Source organism: Glycine max, chromosome 2 (assembly GCF_000004515.6).
Source record: "Glycine max cultivar Williams 82 chromosome 2, Glycine_max_v4.0, whole genome shotgun sequence".
Taxonomy (NCBI): Eukaryota; Viridiplantae; Streptophyta; class Magnoliopsida; order Fabales; family Fabaceae; genus Glycine; species Glycine max.
This window is the reverse complement of record NC_016089.4, coordinates 39,233,426-39,251,663: the sequence shown is the minus strand read 5'-3', so window position 1 is coordinate 39,251,663 and position 18,238 is coordinate 39,233,426. Positions and strand designations below refer to the sequence as shown.

Genomic DNA, 18,238 nt, shown 5'->3' with positions numbered 1-18,238 from the left:
CCACAAAATTCTGCTTTGGTAATTCTTATCCCCTTTGTGTCCTAAGTTTTTTATGGACATGCTAGCCTTTGATTTTCCAAATGACTATAGAAAGCAAGATGTGGATTGTTGACTACTTGTGTACTTGCACTGCCTAACAATCTCTCTTTGCTTAGATTCTAGGTGTCTAAAGTTTTGTATCATACTATCATGGCATTGCCTAATAAATTACTATCTGGATTCTTGCACTATATCCTATGAAAATAGCCACTATTAAATTTCAGAACTCAAATTCCTGTTGGTAGTTGTAGTAATGATCAATGCTTAAAGATATCATCAGTCTCATTTTACTACATGGTTGTGTTTCTACTATTCAGTTATATATATGTGGTTGTTGTTAATTTAGTTGCAATTTAAGGTATAGTCAATTACAAAAGAAGGAAATAGGTTGATACTTGACACTGAGTTTGATGCAATTATCTTGTAGCTTCTAGCCACGTGTTTTTTTATTGTGGCTCAGAACATACACAAAATTCATAAACTCTCCTACAGATGAATAATAATATACATTAGAAAAAAAATTGAGCCTAAGATCTTCATCCTAACCCAACTCCTAAAAACTGTATTTTGTGGCATTTCTGCTTATGAAGTTCCTTTTCTAATTGTGTCCAGTCTCTAAAAGTATGTGACATACTTATTCACATGCAATGCCTATTGGTTCTGGTTCTGACTATTTTTCCTTTTTATTAATTAACGTTTTGGTATGCATATTTTGTAAGAAGATATTTGTTTTAAATCTCAAAACAATATATGCACAAATTATCTTACATCATTATCATGCAGTTTGGATTGAGAAGAAATGGATCATAGCATAGTTGACACTGCAATTTCTCAAGAAAACATAAAAGAGAAGAGTATAAGAAGATAATCTTATTAGTTGCTGCTTATGTTGTTCATATGGTTATTGGTGTAGTGACATGGTATCATAATAATTATTTTGTTAAGGAACCAACTCATAATTGGGAATTGGAACGCCGTAGCTTCCTTAACAATCTTTATAGAGGGACAGAGAAAGATTGCATTGAACAACTAAGACTTAGTAAGAGTGCAGTTTTTAACCTTTGTAGAATTTTACAAGAGAGGGGTGGATTAGTAAGAACAACAAATGTTCCAACAACTGAAGCAATAGCAATATTTTTACATATCCTTACTCACAACCTAAAGTATAGGGTAGTGCAATTTAGTTATTATAGATCTAAAGAAACCATAAGTAGGCAATTCAATGATGTCTTGAGAGCGGTAATGAAAGTAAGCAAAGATTATTTGAATTTTCAACCCTATACTTTAGAAGGTGCAGAAGCAAACAAGTGGAGATGGTTTAAGGTAAGTTTATCAATTGTTAGGAGAAATTAGTTAATTATAAAATTTTCTTAGAATCTAAAAAAAATTCTTGTTTGTAGATATGTATTGGACCACTTGATGGGACACATATTCCGGTTACAGTTTCTTCTGATGAGAGACCTAGATATTGTAATAGAAAGGGTGATGTCTCTACAAATGTGTTAGTTGCTTGTGGTCCAAATTTAAGTTTTATTTATGTGTTACCTAGGCGGAAAGGGTCTACAGAAGATTCTTGAGTATTATAAGATGCATTACGTCGTCAAACCAAACTTGAAATCCTGACTCGTAATATTTCTTGAAAATAGCTTTTTCTTTCTTTTTTTTTGGTCTAGTTTAAGCCTATGGTTTTTATTTTAGACATTGTAGGTAAGTACTTTCTTGTGGATGCAGGATATATCAATGGTCCGGGATTTTTAACACCATATTGAGGGACTAGATATCATCTCAATGAGTGGATTGGAAACACCCCTTAAAGTTACAAGGAGTTATTTAATCTTCGTCATGCAAGTGCCCGAAATGCAATAGAAAGGTCATTTGGGAAAAAAAAGATGGAGTATATTAAGAACTCTTTCATTTTTTGATATAAAGACACAAATAAGAATTATCAATGCTTGTTTTGTGTTACACAATTTCATAAGAGATGAGCGACAAACTGATCAACTTTTAGAAGTTCAAGACTTAGAATTCTTATTTGTTGTTGGTGAAGAGTTAGTCCATCAATAAATGGAAGGATTTCAAAATAATGTCACAAATGATATCACAACTATTCAAGCTACTAAGGACTGGACAAGATTTCGATATACATTAGCTATATGAATATGTTTGCTAACTATCAAGTTAGAAGAAATTTTGCTTAGGGATAGTTCTTTTTTATATGAAATTTGTTATTGCAAACAAACTTTGTGTACTTTGTTACTATTTTACTTTGCTATCAAAGAGAGACTTTTATGTACTTTGCTATTGCATAAAAACTTTGCTTGAAATATTTTCTATGATTGTGCAATGGACTAATCAAATGAATAAAGTAGATTGTATCTAATATTTTTTATGTGCAAGTTAAATAAGTGGCATTAACTTCAATGGAGTCATCTAATGAAAAAAATGATGGGCAAAAGAAAAGTTTCAGGCAAAAATAATGAAGAAACAAGAAGTTATTTTACATGGAATTTGGAGATGGAACGTGTATTGGCGCTGATGTACTCATGTACGGAGAGATCAAAGGAATTTGGGCACCAAGGGCGACAAAGGTTGGAAAAAGTTAGCATTGAATGTTGCAGCTGCAGGGTTGTCTACAAGCTTCAATGTTAATGTCACATTAGAGAATGTCAAAAAACCATATCAAATTATGGAGATTGTGATATGGTATTGTAAATGACATCTCTGGCTAGAGTGGCTTTGATTAGGATGACACTAAGTACATGATCACAGTTGAGAATAAAAATGCTTGGAATGAATAATGCATTGTAAGTATTCTTTTATATATTTCTATTTGTTATTCAAAACTGATTAGATTTGACTTTTTTTCCAGTCACATAAATCGGCTAAACCGTTTCGATTCAAAGTGCTTCAAAACTGGGATGATATAGTGGATTTGTGCGCTAAAGATAGAGCCACTGGTCATGGAGCTAAAACTGCTATGGATATTTATGAAGCGATGAGTAGAGAAACAAATGAACCAAAATTCATGGGTTTAAGTGTTATTGCCACTATAGACTTAGAAGAACAAGCTCTAATACTAAAGGAAAAGGACAATGTTCAACTTCTTCTGGCACATATTCTCACAAGAGAAAGATTGGAGAAAAAGAAGGAATAACAATTTCTTTGGATAAAATGACCAACTCTTTTGACCAACTGGTAGTAAAAATGGATGGTAAAATCGATGATGAAGATATTCAAGAAGTGTTACGTGAGTCAACTTTGATACCAGATCTTAATAGACAACAATGGGCTAAAGCTATTAAATGGTTAGACAATTAGCTATTGTGAAAGCCCTTTCAATTTACGAAAAAATAGATTATGTTTCAACACATCTTGCAAAATGAAACTTGGTGAGTAACCTTTTTTGTATTTACGATGGTTTCCTTGGTATAATATGTCTTACTAAGTTATTTATTTTGCCTGTTGTGACTTATATTATTTGGTTGCTTCTATGTTAGGTTATTGTGAACAAGGAATAGAAAAGTTACATTCTTACAAAGCAAGAAACTAAGTTGATTCTTCCGAATTTTTTTCATTATGTTGTTTATTTTGGATCCTCTAATTTGCAAAATAGTTCGTGAAAGATTGAGTATTATCAGTGAATTGACATCAATGTGGAAGATACATGATTTTAGGTCTTGATATGGATTGAAGTATTTTCTTCTCTTACGAACAATGAAATTAATATCAATATTTGAATTTTGTATGAGATGATTGTCCTTAAATTATGTAATTGTTTAATTCCAATACGTTTTTTAATTATTGCGAGACTATGTAATTGAAATATTTTTTAACAAGGAATCTGACTGAACAAAGAAATACATATCATTCATATATCTAATTTTGCAGTATTGTTTAATCCAAGTTTTTTTTTGTGTTAATACAAGAATATTGTGTAAGATTCAAAGCTGTTTAGCATTAAAATTGTTTTGATTATTTAATTACTACATATTAAAAAATTAATTATTAACTATTTTCTAGCATTAAATTTATTTTGAATATTTAACTATTTAAAAAATGACTAATATTTATTTATATTCAATATTGAAATTTTAATTTTTAAATAAATATTTAAAAACGAAAATTTGAATTTCATTGAAATTGAATTACTTTATCCAAACAAGAAAATTAAAATACAAGAAATAATCACTCATTCTTAAAAACCAGTATTCTTAAGAGCAAAGAGTCGGGCGGAAAAAAAAAGGGGGGCGGGGGAAGCTCTCCGTTCCCGGTTCTCCTTAAGCTGGATCCTCCGGAACCACAAGAATCCTTAGTTAGAATGGGATTCCAACTCAACACCTTTTGAGATTTTGAGAATAGTTGCTCTTTGGAGAGCACAGTACGATGAAAGTTGTGAGCTGTGTTCGGGGGGAGTTATTGTCTATCGTTGGCCTCTATGGTAGAATCAGTCGGGGCCTCAGAGGCGGTGGTTTACCCTGTGGCGGATGTCAGTTTTCATCCAAACAAAATGTTTACAAAATCAAAGGAATTTAAATCAAGGTAATTAAAATGTTGTGTATTTAAATTTCTTAGAAATTTTCAAATCCTCCATCCAAACAAAAGGTAATGGATTTGTAATATTGATTAAGTAAAAAAGTTTTCTTACTTTCATTTGTAAGCTATATATACTCTGTTAACAGCGATAGCATATATAAATACTCCTATGCTACATTGGGGCTAGTGTTTTCTACTTGGTTGAGGTATGTTCATGAGACTTAAAGTTGTGACTACTGTGTGCAGTGTGGAGTTGTAAATTGTAATTCACCAATCACCACACTTACTGACAGTTCAACAGAATTTTGAATATATTTTTTGTCACTAAATAAGTAACACCTCGTATTTCACTTTGATTTTAATTTTGGACTCTTTTTTTTTGTCTTGACATAACATGTTTATTTAATTCTGCGGCCTCCTGCTCCCAAACTGGATACGTTGATGGGCGTGTTTATTTGGTTCAACACTTGGAAATGTAACTATCATATCACTCAAGGTATTTATAAGTTCTTTCATATGCTGAAGTTTATTCAAGAACTCATAGCTTGGGTTAATGCATACTAGAAAGTAGAGAAATCCATGACATTTTTGATGGAATTCTAAAAGAGGCAACATTTAACATATTGAAATTTCTCAATTTGGAAGGGCATAAGCTGAATTTTCATATTTACCATCCCACCTATTTGGAATTAGAGAGAAATTTTGGTTATACAGACAGATTTTAGTTTAAGAAAAAATACTTAATGAATCAAAACTCAAACACTAACCAACCTGTATTCCTTACTTTCTGGAATTTGCAGCTCCAAATTCTTCTCAAATGGCTAAAAGATCAAGTCCAATTTTTTGTCCTCTACTTTGTCAAGGGATGAAGGTTCCCACTAAACAAGGTTTTAATTTAGTATTATAAAGGACAAATAGCAAGAATAAGACTTCTTTTTTATTCAAAAAAAAAAAAAACAATACATCTGGACATGATTTTGCTAGTAGAAATTAGATTGAGTTCACAGTTTATAATTATTTTTATACAATATAATTGGCATCCCCTAATTGGACAACAATGTTCATGTCTAGTTTTGTGGGTTATAGATATATACTTTACCTAAAGGCTGAGATATAAGCATGCTAGTGCATTGAGATAAGCTTACATTTTAGATTAGAAGAGACATAGAAAAAGTGTAAAGGAAGATGCAAATTTGGGTTCTCACAGGGTATTTTTTTTATGTAAATGGTTTGTACCTTTTATTGTAGATTTTCATCTATGAATGTAAGAAACTTAAAAAAAAGAAGGTAATTTCACATATGCCTGCATCTGATAATTCAACACAGGCAATTCCAATATGTATAGAATAGAAGTATGCGTGCATGTTTTGGAAGAAGAGAGAAAACAGAGAGAGTACCTTTGGAGAATTATCCTTGTTAATGGTGAGATCTCTAATACCCTTCTCATCAAAAGACAATAAAAGTTTGCTTCTGATATTAGTAGGGAACAAATTCAAAAATTATAAAATTAAATTTTCTTTCGTCAAAATTTGTTCTACCAATGACAACATCAATTACCTCATACATATCCTCATATATTGTAGTTTGCAGTATATTCATTGTTAATCTGAATTCCTTTTTTAAGCATTTAGGTAATGTTTGATTCCTTTCTTCACGAATTTGTACATATCCAAGACAGTATATAAAATCATGAAATTTGAGAAACAACATGTTAATCTTACTTTTACAAGGCCAACTTGCTATTTCCTCCCTTTTCTTTATTGAGTCAGTTTTGTTGTGTCCAAACAAAGACTTTTCATTTTTCCTGTTCTTTGCAGTGTTGCTATGTGTTTTTTTATTTTTTCCTGTGAGTTGCTGATAGCGTCAACATTTCTTTTGTTATACACCTTTGTAAAAAGTCTATTTTATTTCCTATTAGTATAGTTTTTTTTTATAAAAACTGCAGAGTTGCCAAAAAAGAAGATAAAAACGGCAGAGAATCTCGTTCCCTCTTAATATACTTCATACTACTACTGTCATTGGTTTGTGTTATATGTACCCAATATATAATCACAGGAAGTTGGGAACCACTTTTAACTGAATGAACATTAAAATGCTTCATCAATGCATGTTACAAAAACATGCCACAATTTAGATAGAAACAAAATATAATCACCGGAAGTTGGGAAACATTAAAATGCTTCATTAACTCATAAGGTACAGAAAACAATACTTACTTGTACATTTGCATTTGTGGAATAAGGGAATGAACCAACCAAATGTCAGCAAGTCTAGTACTAGTAAAGGTCAAGAGAATCCAGAAAAACATCAGTCAAGTAAAGTGCCATTGCAGTCTTCTAATTTTAATTTTTTACAGGTTTTATTTGCTAGTATATAAATTCATAATTTTAATTATAAAAATTCGTAGTATAAGGGAAGAAAAAAATTCACATATCTTTGTAATATTTTAGGCTTATGGTAACATTTTTTCCGCGATTCTCTGTCACAAATTTAATTTGTCAAGTTCTAATCATTTTCTTTGCGTACGCGGTATGTAGACATTGATCTTATTTTAAAATCAAATAATTATTTATATAAGTTATTTTTATAAGCTATTTTTTTGCTTGCAAAATTCCCAATCTGAATTTCTTACCTATGCATAATTTGAATGCATCCATTCAATTGTCATCGAACTTTTCAGTCTCAAACACCGAGGTTTCTACTTCACCAACTATCACTAGCTCGACAGTTGCGAGACCCCCTTGCCATAATGGAAGAAGAATAGATCAGAAGCATAGGATCATTTCAATCAATTGCACTGAAAGTCAGATAAGAGAGCTCAATGCAAGTATTGTGATGTTGTGATTAATTATAAGAATGGAATGTTTGCTCTTCTGCGATGCTAATCAATAAGTGTATTGAGTCGCACAAGTAATATAAAATGGTAAGAATCGAGTATCGAATCACAAAGAACTTGTTTCGTTCAGAAAATATATGTTCAATGAACAAACATTTATTTAAAGCAAGTAAATATTAAATTGGGGTTTTATATGAAAATTTAATTAACTACAAACTAAAATGTCTAGAAGTTGAGAAGTAAAAATAGTCAAGTAAAAAGCGTTGGGTCATTCTACTGAACTTACTTTGATGTTGCTAAAGGTTTTTCTCTATTTAACGATATTTTAGTGTTCTTATGCTGAAAAATTACCCAAACCAAGATCCCTCGAGTGAATGGGCCTAACTCTATTTAAGCCTCGTCCTTGATCCCTCAACAAACTTAGTTTAAATGAGTAGCATTAATATTACAGCATAATAAAGATTAAATCATTGCACTCCATTCCTAGACATACAGTTTTCTAGCTTGCTCTATCAAGTTCTAAGGCTTTAAAGCACTTCCCAATGCTGAAAATCCTAACTATACATACAAATGGGTGATCAAGCCACAAGCATGTAAAAATAAGCCAAGATAGAAACAATGAACACATAAGAACATCATTAAATAGATAGTGAAAGAGTATTACATCAAAGGTTCAGCAGAACTCCAACAAGAGATTTACCCTTCCATTACTAGCAATGAACTTTTCAGCACAAAGTACAGATTTTTAGGGAAGAAAATGGTTGAGGATGTCTCCTTCAACCTTTAAAACCCTAATCTCACCCCTCTAACCTAGACTCTCTTGGAGGCTGGTGGTTTGTCGCTCTAACTTCTTCTCTTGCTCTGTTTTTTGACTCCCCCCTTTTATTTTATGCCAACTTCAATGTTTTAAAGGCTCCTCGGGATTTTAGATTCTGAAGGCTCGCTTAGCGAGATTGGTTCACTAAGCGCGAGTTAGTGAAATTTGGCTTAGCGAGCTAGTCGCGTTGAGTGCGAGAAAGGACAAACGTCTCGCTGGGCGAGCTTGCAGCGCACTGGGCGAGCACATCTCTGGCTGATCCTCTTCTAGGGTTTCCTATCACACTAAGCGAGCTGTATGCCTCGCTTAGCAGATGCCACTCGCTAACCGCATATGGCTCGCTTAGCGAGACACCAGCTGCTTGAACCTCCTTCTTCTTTTAGCCTGAAACTGAAGTTGATTCACATTAATTCACAAAATTGGGTATCTATTGAGTAAAATCAAACTAAACATGAAAATATGTACAATTCCTACAAAAAGAACCATAAATTGGGGGAAAGATGCTAATTTCATGCGACTATTAAATACAAAAGTTAGTAGTAAATAACTACTAACAAACTCCCCCAAATTTATAGTGTTGTTTGTCCTCAAGCAAAGAAATAACATTTACTTGTCCTCAAGTGACAGAAATCACAGTGGTTACTACAAAATGTGTTTGATCCAAAACATTCAATCACATGAACATGAGTGGCAAGCAATACTTCAACCAACAGCTTTTCATAAAGATATACAGAATTTCAAAGATATGATCATGATCATTAAGCAGCACAAGTGAAATAAGCTAGCAAGCAAGACAGGTATCAAGGAAGGTTCATCAAGTCTAATCCTCACGTCACTGTTTCTCTCATAAGCGCAAGTGTTTAAGGCAATTCTTCAATCAACAACCAACACAAGTCTCAATTTTTGCATTTCATCTCATGACATACAATCACAAACACACAATTTGAATTTGAAGGACTTTATTGGCTTGTAATGAGGCTGGGCTACAAACAATTCATGGTTTTTCTAGGATGCAAAAAGTTAGGTTCTAGGAGAGCATTCATCCTTAGGTCAACTCTTTTCCTTCTATCCCCAGCTTCTATTGAAATGCCACAAACATTTAAGACACTTAGCTTAAGTAGCAGCACACACATACTTTTATTCTTGAAATCCTCTCTCTCTCTCTCTCTCTCTCTTTTAGCAGTCTTTGCTGCCACTTATATACTTCTGTGTGGCTATTACTTGCCTTACCACAATTATCATTACCCAATATCTTCCCCCAAATTTGGGACAAATTTGCTTTGAACCATGATGCTCTCCTACAACCTAAAGAAAGCTAGATGGAGATTATAATTCAACAGGCTTAAGGTTCAGCTCAATCAATCATATTCAAGCTCAAAATGAGTGCAAGGGATTCATCATTCATGAACAGGGTAAGCTGTTTGGCTAAGTGACTAATTCAATCAATCACGGCCTTCATTATTTCCAAAAGCATGCATTCACTCAGTATTCAGAGATTCATGCAAAAATTGGTACCCAATGCTATTCGTTCTCTCACAATTAAGGTTCACACAATTCACCGGGTTATGGCTAATGATTGCCTTCACAATTTACTTGTCAAACAAACTAACAATTTCACTAACGCTCCTAATTCATGTTCTTTCTCTTCTAATTATCGCATACTTATTCAAAGCACATGATCTAACACTGCAGTTCACTCAAGTCATGCAATCGATCAATTTCAAAATCATTCACAAACACAGAAATTTCAAACCAAAACAATCCACTGCATATATAAATGTAAACTGTTTTAAAAACTATAAAATTTGCTAAATGAGTAAATAAACTAAACTAAAACTGGAATGTAAAAACTGTATATGAATAGCAGAAATATAAATGAAGCCCTGTCTTCAGTCATCCTGTGCCGGTGTGGGCTCATTCTGAGGTATGGAGGGGGCATCCTGGGCTAGCAAAGATGTATTTAGTGCTGGAGTGGACCAGGGATCCCAAGTACTCTGTGCCGCCGCCATATCTGCAACATAATTTGTGTCCTTAGCGGGTGTGGCAGCATGAGTGTCCTTCGGTGTCTCCTCAAGAGTGGCCTCGGCCTTTGGTGACGCCTTCGGCTCTGGATCAACCTCTGGCTGCGGCTCCTGGGTTGTAGGAGCCTCACCTTCCCCCCAAAGAAGAAGGCTGGACTCCTGGCCAGGCCACCTGAGCCATGAAATCCTCCATGCTTATAATGGGCCAATGTTGAGCCAAATCATGTATACTCTGCATCCCCAGGCATAAGCCATGGTGCAGGCTCTGCAGCATCGGCACTAAAATCTTTATGTTCTAAGCGGAGGTGTCGGAGGGTGCTGGTGCGGGAGCTGAAGTTGGTGGTGGTGGAGCTGGAGCAAGGGGAGCAGAAGAAGAAGCCTCGGGTCCTCGAGCCTAAGTCTTGCGGGTCCCTGGAAATGTGATCGTGGGATCATCCGGGTTCCAACAGTTCTTTCTAACATACGCCAAATTAATGGCAGGGCTAAGGGACTCAAAGGTGAGAGAATCAGGCACGACTCCCCTAGCGATGCATAAGGCAGTGATAAGCGTCGAAAATCCAAGCCTGGAGGAGTTGGACTGGGCCATCTGCAAGATCTGGCCTGAGATGAGTGAGCCCAAGTCCATATCCATCTTCATAACTAATCCATACACTAACCTCGCCTTGTCCATATTAAGATCGGACGTATGAGAGGTGGGGGTGAGGTTGGAGTATGATAACATACTCCAGGTCTGGGCAAGGGTGGCGAGGTCCTTCCTCAGGAGCTTCCAGAGTGCTCCCTCAGCATTTAGAACAAAACTGTGCCCTGGAATACAGAGCTTGGAGGGAAGCTGCTGAGGGTTGTCGCAGAACCTAGTGTAGGTGGTGTAGCGCTCCCCTGTCTCCAAAACCACAGAGGTCTATAGGAAGGTGTTCAGAGACTTAGCATCAAACTTAATCAACTTGCCTCGGACTCTGACTTGTCGCAGGGACTTATCCTCTGGATCATAGAGGTTGGCATAAAACTCCTTGACCAAGGCCACACCAATGTGACCATCAGGCTGCCTGGTCAAGGCTTTATGCCAACTATGCCTCTCGAGCTCTCGGCGGAACTCATCATACTCAGAAATGTATAATATGATGTTCCTCTCTGGAAGAATGTTCTGGGAGTGAACGTTCTGGTCATATCTCTCCCAGGCGCCCTCGAAAATGAATCTGGTGGTGTCATAGGGCTCCCGGGGTCTGGAAGCGGTAGCTTTCCTCTTCCTAGAGGCCATCTGCATCAAAAGAATCACAGGAATTGAAATTAGATAGGTTTTATTTAAAACTGAAAGCAAGAAAATAAAACAGAAAAACAGATTGGGCACTTAGCGAGACAGACTCGCTTAGCGCCCCTTTAGAAAATAATAGGATACGCTTAGCGCGACAACATAAAAACAAAGACTCTGACTAAGCGAGACACACTCGCTTAGCAGACACACTCTGACTAAGCCTTATTCTCTGACAAAGAGCTAATTGCGCTTAGCGAGACAGGCTCGCTTAGCACGACACACTAAACAGGCTTAGCGCCAACAGGCACTCAACCCAACTTGACTACTGGAACATAATTGGCTTAGCGAGTAAGCCTTATTTCCAAAATAGAGAAGAAATTGCACTTAGCGAGTGGGACTCGCTTAGCGCATGAACAAAATTCAAGAAAACTAATTTGTCTTGGGCTCAGCGAGACTGACTCGCTTAGCCACCAACAAAATATCAAAAGCCACATAGACTCTGACCTAGGTAAACTATCTCGCTTAGCGCGACATGCCGGCTTAGCGAGTTCATACGAACTCAGAAATTAAAAACTGGAAATTTAAACACTCGCTAAGCCTAAGTGCAGTGGCTTAGCGAGTTCATACAGAAAATCATAAATTCAAAAAGAAATTATGAACACGCTTAGCGGGACAGGGCCGGCTTAGCGAGTTCATCAGAAAACCCATAAATTCATCCAAAATTGATGAACTCGCTTAGCAAGTACATCAAAATTTCCAAAACAAATGGGGCTTCACAACCCTTTTTTTTAGCCACTTTCAGGCCTCAGAATGTCAATCAAAACACCACAAATGAACCTACATTACCTACGAAACTAAAGCCCTAAAAAAATGCTATCAAACAACTAAACAATGAACATCAACACATCACAAATCAACAATTCTTAGAGCAAACACAACATGGCTTCTATCCTAGGGTTCAAGAACAAAAATTAAAAAGTGAAGTAAGAGGTACTTACTTGGATTGTAGAGAATGGATGAGTAGAGGCGAGGGAAAAAAGAAGCAGAAAATGCAATGCACAGTGCAGGAGTGCAGTGAATGCCAATAATGAGGAAGAAGAGTTATAATTTTGCACACAGCAACTGCCTCAGGCAGTTATTCCTTATTTTGGCAGTTTCGACTGTCTCGCTTAGCGCAAGTGGCTCGCTAAGCGAGCACTCAGTGACATTTGACTTTTTAGATTTTAAATTCACGCGCTTAGCGGGACAGGCTCACTCAGCCCAATTCAAAAATTAGAAAACCCGAGAAGGGTTTGGGCTTAGCGCACAAATGCGCGCTTAGCGAGTTTTGCAACTCTGATTGGTCTGCAACTTTCGCTAAGTGGGATGTGACCGACTTAGTGAATTAAATGCCTCAAGATGCAGTAGTGGGGTCATGCTTAGCGAGATGGTCTCGCTTAGCCAATTCCATACCTGAGAGGGAATTAGGCTTAGCAAGTTTGACCCGCTAGGCCCAATTAACATGAACGTCCAGGCATAGAGATAATTGCGCTTAGCGCACAGATGCGCTTAGCGAGACTAAGTTGCGCGCTTAACAAGATGACTCACTAATCCCAATTCCAATGAATATAATTCCAGAGAGGATTTAGGGCTTAGCGTAGTGGTCTCGCTTAGCGAGGCCCCTTCAGCCAATGGGTAGGGGTTGATGCGCTTAGCGTGAGTGATGACTCGCTCAGCGCATGAAGACTGATTCGCTTAGCGCATATGGCGCGCTAAGCGAGTGGATGACTGAAAAATTTTCTAGGTTATTCTTCATCCACAACTTCAAAGAAGCTTAAACAACCCTATGTATCATACAAAGCATGTTGATGACTTACTCTAGCAATCACAAACAAGTTAAAACCTAAGTATATGCAATGATTAAGAAAATAAAATAAAAAGAGCTAGGTTGCCTCCCAGTAAGAGCTTCTTTAACGTCACTAGCTTGACGCATATTACCTCAAGGGTCTTGTAACTACAGATGGTGGTTTACCTCTCAATGCTCCCACCATGGTATAGCTTCAACCTCTGACCATTTACTATCCATGTTCTATCTGGAGTTTCTGACTGAGGATCAAATAATTCCACTGCTCCAAATGGTTTGACTTCCTTGATGGTGAAAGGTCTAGACCATTTAGACTTTAGCTTACCTAGAAACAACTTCAACCTTGAGTTGAACAGCAACACTTGCTGTCCTGACCTAAAGTCCTTCTTTAGCAGCTTCTTGTCATGATAAGCTTTCACTTTTTCTTTGTATAACCTTGAAGACTCATACATATTCAATCTCATTTCCTCCAGCTCCAAGAGTTGTAACTTCCTATTTTCCCCTGATATAGCCTCATCAAAATTCAGAAATTTCAAATCCCAGTATGCCTTATGCTCCATTTCCACCGGTAAGTGGTAGGCTTTGCCATAAACCATTTGGAACGGAGACAGGCCTATAGGGGTCTTGAAGGCAATTCTGTAGGCCCATAGTGCATCATCTAGCTTGCTTAACCAGTCCTTCCGAGTGGAAACCACAGTTTTCTCCAATATTTTCTTCAATTCCCTGTTGGAAACTTCAGCTTGGCCATTTGTTTGTGGGTGATAAGGTGAGGCTACTTTGTGTGTGACATGATAGTGGCCTAGCACCTTTTGTAGCTGGTTGTTGCAAAAATGAGAGCCCCCATCACTTATTAGGATCCTAGGCACCCCAAAGCGAGCAAAAATGTTTTTCTTCGAGAATTTCACTATTGTTTTGGCATCATTCTTTAGGGCATCCATTGCTTCAACCCACCTGGGGACATAATCCATAGCTACGAGAATGTATTCATTGCCAAAGGATGGGGGAAGAGGACCTACAAAGTCAATTCCCCAACAGTCAAAGACTTCGACTTCCATTATGTTCTGCAAGGGAATTTCATTTATTCTAGAGATTCCTCCCATTCTTTGACATTGATCACATTTAATGGCATGTTCATGAGCATCCTTGAAGAGTGTTGGCCAAAAGAATCATGATTGTATGACTTTGGCTGCTATTTTGTCTCCACTGTAATGTCCTCCACATGGTGAGTTGTGGCAATGCCATAATATGCTCTTGGCTTCCTCCTTTGTTACACACCTTCTCAGAAGATTGTCAGCACCAATCTTGAACAAATGTGGATCATCCTAAACATAGAAACGAGCATCATGCAGGAATTTTTTTCTTTGCTACCAAGTCAAGTCTTTAGGGATGATTCTAGCTGCCTTGAAGTTAGCCAAATCAGCAAACCAAAGCCTTTCATTTACCATGAACAGTGATTCATCAGGGAATTCATCTCTTATTTCTAACTCTTTTGAAGTCACCTCTTCATTGACTAGTCTTGACAAATGGTCAACTACCAGATTTTCAGATCCTTTCTTGTCCCGGATAACTAGATCAAACTCCTGAAGCAACAAAATCCACCTGATTAATCGAGGTTTAGAGTCAGCTTTATTCAGCAAATACTTGATGGCTGCATGATCAATATAGACTATAACTTTTGATCCCACCAAGTACAATTTGAACTTCTCCAATGCATAAACAATTGCTGGCATTTCCTTCTCTGTAGTAGCATAATTGATCTGAGCATCATTCAAAACCTTGCCAGCATAGTAAATAGCATGGAAGATTCTGCCTTTTCTCTGGCCCAACACAGCACCTACAACATGATCACTTGCATCACACATTAGCTCAAATTCTTGACCCCAATTTGGTGTTGTAATTATGGGAGCGGACACTAGACTAGTCTTGAGAGTGTTGAATGCTTTCAAGTAGTCTTCATCAAACAAAAACACAGCGTCCTTGTTAAGCAAATTACTGAGCGGTTTGGCAATCTTTGAGAAATCTTTTATAAATCGCCTGTAGAACCCATCATGCCCAAGAAAGCTTCTTACTCCCTTAACATTTACTGGAGAAGGTAGCTTCTCGATCACATGAATCTTTGCTTTGTCTACTTCAATCCCCCTCATAGAGATTTCGTGGCCCAATACAATTCCTTCTTGCACCATAAAATGGCATTTTTCCTAGTTAAGCACCAAGTTTGTCTCTTTACACCGTTGCAACACTCACTCTAGATTTTCTAGACAGCAATCAAAAGATGAGCCGAAGAAGAAGAAGTCATCCATAAACACTTCGATACATTTCTCCACCATGTCAGCAAAGATTGCCATTATACATCTCTAAAAAGTTGCAGGAGCATTGCAAAGACCAAATGGCATTCGCCTATAGGAAAACACACCAAAAGGGCGGGTGAATGCTATCTTTTCTTGGTCATTTGGATCCACAACAATCTGATTGTAGCCAAAGTATCCATCTAATAAGCAATAGAATGATTGTCCTACCAACCTTTAAAGCATTTGATCCATGAAGGGAAGTGGGTAATGGTCTTTTCTGGTGGTGTCATTCAACGTTCTATAGTCAATACACATCCTTCAGCCAATGATGGTTCTTGTGGGAATTAAATCGTTCTTCTCATTCCTAATTACCATCATACCTCCTTTCTTTGAAACTACCTGCATGAGACTAACCCAAGCACTATCCGAAATGGGATAAATGAGGCCTGCTTCTAGCAATTTCAGCACTTCCTTTCGCACTTCTTCCTTCATAACTGGGTTCAATCTACTTTATGGTTGTCTTATCGGTTTATAGTCAGCTTCCATGTTGATCTTATGCATACAGTAAGAAGGGTTGCTCCCTTTCAAGTCAGAAATATGTCATCCAATAGCTGCTTTATGTTTCTTCAGAACTTTCACCAATTGAGGTTCCTCTTCCTTTCTTAGGGAATTGCTGATGATCACCGGATTGGCTTCATTTTCTCCTAAAAACACATATTTTAGATGTCTGGGAAGGGTCTTCAACTCCACTTTAGCTTTTTCTGCTGGAATGTCTTTCTTCAATTCTTCAAAAACTGCTCTTCGAAGAGGATTTTCTTCTACACCTTCTAATTCCTCTAAACAACTCTGCACTTCTTTTTCCTCCTCCGTTGTCAAACATTCCATAGTATTAGTCAGTGCTTTTTCAAGTGGAGACTGCGTTACCATGGCTCTAGCTACCATGTCTATCTCATGTTCCACCTTTTCTATTCTAAAATAGGCCTTGTGGTCGCTTGGGTGCTTCAAGCTTCAAATAGATTGAATGTAATTTTCTGATCATCTATGCTCATTTCCAGATTACCCTTCCCCTTATCCACTACACAATCGGCAGTTAGCATGAAGGGATGACCCAAAATCAGTGGGATTTCAACATCCTCTTCAATATTCATGACAACAAAGTCCACAGGGAAGGTAAACTGCTGCACCCTGACTAGAACATCTTCTATCACACCATAAGGCCTTATAATAGAATGATCTGCCAACTTCAGTGTCATTCTTGTTGGCATAATTTCCAGCTTTCTAATCCTCCTGCACATGGAGAGAGACATCAAATTTATGCTGGCCCCTAAGTCAATGAGGGCTTTACCAACTGACACTGGACCAATAGAGCAAGGGATTGTAACACTCCCTGGATCCTTATGCTTAGGTGGAAGGATTCTTTGGATAACAACACTACAGTTTCCTTCCACTATGATATTATCTCTATGGATATATTTACTCTTTTTGGTCAGCAGATCCTTCAAAAACTTTGAATAGAGTGACATTTGTTGTAAGGCTTCTCCAAAGGGGATAGTTATCTCTAATTTCTTCAAGATGTCAAGGAAATGAGCCAAGTGTCATTCCTTGTCTTTCTTGGACGGCACCAGAGGATATGGTGCTTCCTTCCCTGAGCATGAGACAACCTCTTTCTTCTTTTCTCTGGCCAACTCATTCTTTGTCTTCTTTTCTTCATTTTTTTTCTTCTTTCTCTTCATCATTTATTTTTTCTCTCTCTCAATTGATCTTTTTCTTCTTCAGCTACTAGCTCTTGCTCATCACTATTCCCCCTTTCATCTTCCACCATGATTGCCTTCTTGCCTCGGGTTGTGACAACTTTGCATTCTTCTTTGGGATTGTTTTCAGTATTAGCCCCAAAGCTTCCAGAAGAATTATCGACTATCTGCTTAGCCAGCTGTCCTACTTAAATTTCCAGGTTCTTTATAGCAGACTCTGTGCTCTTGTGATTTGACATTGCAACTTGCATGAACTGAGCCAAAGTCTCCTCCAGCTTGGTTGTTCTCTCATAAAGGCTAGGCCTTTGATTTTGAGGCCTGTTGGATGGTCCTCCTTGGTCTTTACTGAATTGGTTTCTAGGATGAGACCTTCACTACCCTCAATTCTGATTAAAATTGGAACCTTGCTGGTAACCTGCAAATCCACCTGCATTAAATCCTGGTCTGTGTTGATTCCCCATATAATTCACCTCCTTTGCAGCTTCATCAAGAGATATACAACAACCAAATTCATGAGCTCCTCCATATATGTTACAACCTCCAACCCGTAGAACTGTTGAATGTGAGGGTTGAGTCACTTGCAATTGAGTTGGCAGCTTACTAAGTGTTTTCGTCAAGGACTCAAGCTACTTAGCTAGCAACTTATTCTGCGCCAACAGTGCATCTTGTAAGGATAGCTCCAGCAGACTTCTCTTTGTAGGCACATGAGCCTGATCACACAAAATAGCATGATCACTAGTGTCGCAACCTACCCTTCGACGGAAGGGTGACGCGAGGCTCACAGGTACGTCTTCCAAGAAAGGAATACGCGCGAAGTCGCCACCAACGTTTATTTGAGGAAAACGTCAGAAAAACCAGAAA

The 18,238-nt window shown here is 37.3% G+C and overlaps 1 protein-coding gene across 1 annotated transcript; it reads right to left on the bottom strand.

Annotated features, from left to right (window-relative positions):
- Window positions 1–13,502: 13,502 nt before the first annotated feature.
- Window positions 13,503–14,438, bottom strand: LOC106797595 (protein NYNRIN-like). Its single transcript, XM_014772420.1, has one exon. It carries the CDS (start codon window positions 14,436–14,438, stop codon window positions 13,503–13,505), a length of 936 nt encoding a protein of 311 aa, XP_014627906.1.
- Window positions 14,439–18,238: the final 3,800 nt, after the last annotated feature.

Bases quoted from the DNA above. Each gene is read 5' to 3' on its own strand.
- LOC106797595 (XM_014772420.1), bottom strand. From the start codon at position 14,438: ATGGGAGGAATCTCTAGAATAAATGAAATTCCCTTGCAGAACATAATG.